Source organism: Papilio polytes, unplaced genomic scaffold (genome assembly GCF_000836215.1).
Source record: "Papilio polytes unplaced genomic scaffold, Ppol_1.0 DF822622.1, whole genome shotgun sequence".
NCBI lineage: Eukaryota > Metazoa > Arthropoda > Insecta > Lepidoptera > Papilionidae > Papilio > Papilio polytes.
The window spans coordinates 1,415,541-1,417,369 of record NW_013526582.1 but is presented as its reverse complement, the minus strand read 5'-3'; the positions used below and the strand labels follow the sequence as shown (position 1 = coordinate 1,417,369).

General features: G+C 41.3%; 1 protein-coding gene across 1 annotated transcript in view; it reads left to right on the top strand.

Annotated features, from left to right (window-relative positions):
• Nucleotides 1–1,829, top strand: part of LOC106105856 (DNA-directed RNA polymerase I subunit RPA2) — a 16,604-nt gene that overhangs the window by 12,790 nt on the left and 1,985 nt on the right. The window contains exons 16-17 of the mRNA XM_013286311.1: nucleotides 548–718; nucleotides 1,478–1,684. Coding sequence (XP_013141765.1) covers nucleotides 548–718; nucleotides 1,478–1,684 — 378 coding nt within the window. The remainder of the gene's footprint in view (nucleotides 1–547; nucleotides 719–1,477; nucleotides 1,685–1,829) is intronic.

Here is a 1,829-nt window from a genome sequence, read left to right as displayed (position 1 = left end):
AGGCCATAGTCAACCACGCTGCACTGCCGGTTGGTTGACTTCACACTGAGCCACCGAGGCTCGATATTAAACACAAAAAAGTATGTAGAAGTATCACTAGCTATTACCAGCGACTTCATCCGAAAACTAAAAAAATCATATAACGTATCCCTCGGGAATCTAATATTTTAGGCGATGAATATATCATGTGTCGCTCCAGACTTTGTTTTATATCTGTGGCAAATTTCAACTAGATAGGTTGACCCGTTGCAGAATTATCAAGAAAACATAGAAATACAGAATCAATGTATCCCACGGGAACTCTTATTTCCGGGATCTCAACGCTATGTGTTCCAGACTATACTCTACGTCTATGACAAATTTCATCGAGATCTGCTGTTTAGGGTTTTTAGGCCCTAAGATGGATCTTTTGGCCTTTTAGATGGATGGATGTAGACTTTTTACTCTAACATCCATCCATCTAAACTTTCGCATTTATAATATTAGTAAGATATTCTGCTATCTTTTTTGACCGACTTCCCAAAAGGAGGTACTCAATTCGTCTGTACGTTTTTATTTTTTTTTTTTGTATTCTTATAGTTTCTACGACGGTGAGAAGAGTCAGTTCGTGGTGAGCAAGTACCACGGCAAGGAGGAGGTGGTGGTAGATAGTGTGCGTCTCTGCGGGGACTTCTCAGCCCGCGCGCCGAGGAAGGCCTGCATCATGCTACGGATACAGGTATTTTTTTTTATAACAAGGTGGCATACCAGCAAGCGGCCACCTAAATCCGCCAAAATGGCGAAGCGACTACTACCCACATCCGTAATTGCAGATGCGTTGCCTACCCACTTCCGACAAAGGAGGAGACGCACATAAAGAGGATATTTCTCCTTCCTATGCATCTCCTCCTCCGTCAAATCCACTTCCCCTTCCTATCCTCTCCTTATAAGAAAAGGGTGGTAAAGAGGAAGGGACTTAAATTAGGCCTCCGGCACCACACTCATCAGACGAAACACGGAATTGGTTCCATTTGACGGCTGTCTTCTGTGTGGTCGTGGTATTACTGGGGGCGTGCCTGCAGTGCTAACATGTTAAAGCGGGCACTACCACTGTTAACGTCTGTGTGGGAGAGTTCACATAACATGTTAGTATAACCTAATATGATAACATAACATGTTACCTTACTAGCTTAATAAGTTAACCTAGCACATACAAGGCTGTATTGTTGATAATAAAAGAGGGCATATTTAAAATTCCTTCCTAGATTATTTACAAATGTATTTCCAACTTAACTTATTTTATATTCTTTATAAATCAATTAATTAAATGCTCAATTAATCATTTTTTTCCCGCTAAGATCATAGATTAAAAATGTCAGTCACAGATTAATTGAAATTGTCATAGATTAAATAGCATTTATTATAAAGGTCATAGATTAAGTCCTACATAATGGTCATAGATTAAGTAACATGTGGTCATAGATTAGTAACTTTCCAGCGTAACCCAACAGTGGGGGACAAGTTCGCGTCTCGCGCGGGCCAGAAGGGCATCTGCTCGCAGCTGTGGCCCGCCGAGGATCTGCCCTTCTCCGAGTCGGGTCTCATCCCCGACATCCTGTTCAACCCACACGGCTTCCCCTCGCGGATGACCATCGCTATGATGATCGAGTGTATGGCGGGGAAAGCCGCCAGTATACATGGACATGTAAGTTATATATGATTTTATATATTTTTTAAGTCATAATCAGGTAGAAATATTTAAGTCATTAAATTGTGAACTAGTTTATGACGGCGACTCCTTTCGCGTGGAGATTAAATTATTTTATTTCTATTCTCTAAGACGACGCCCA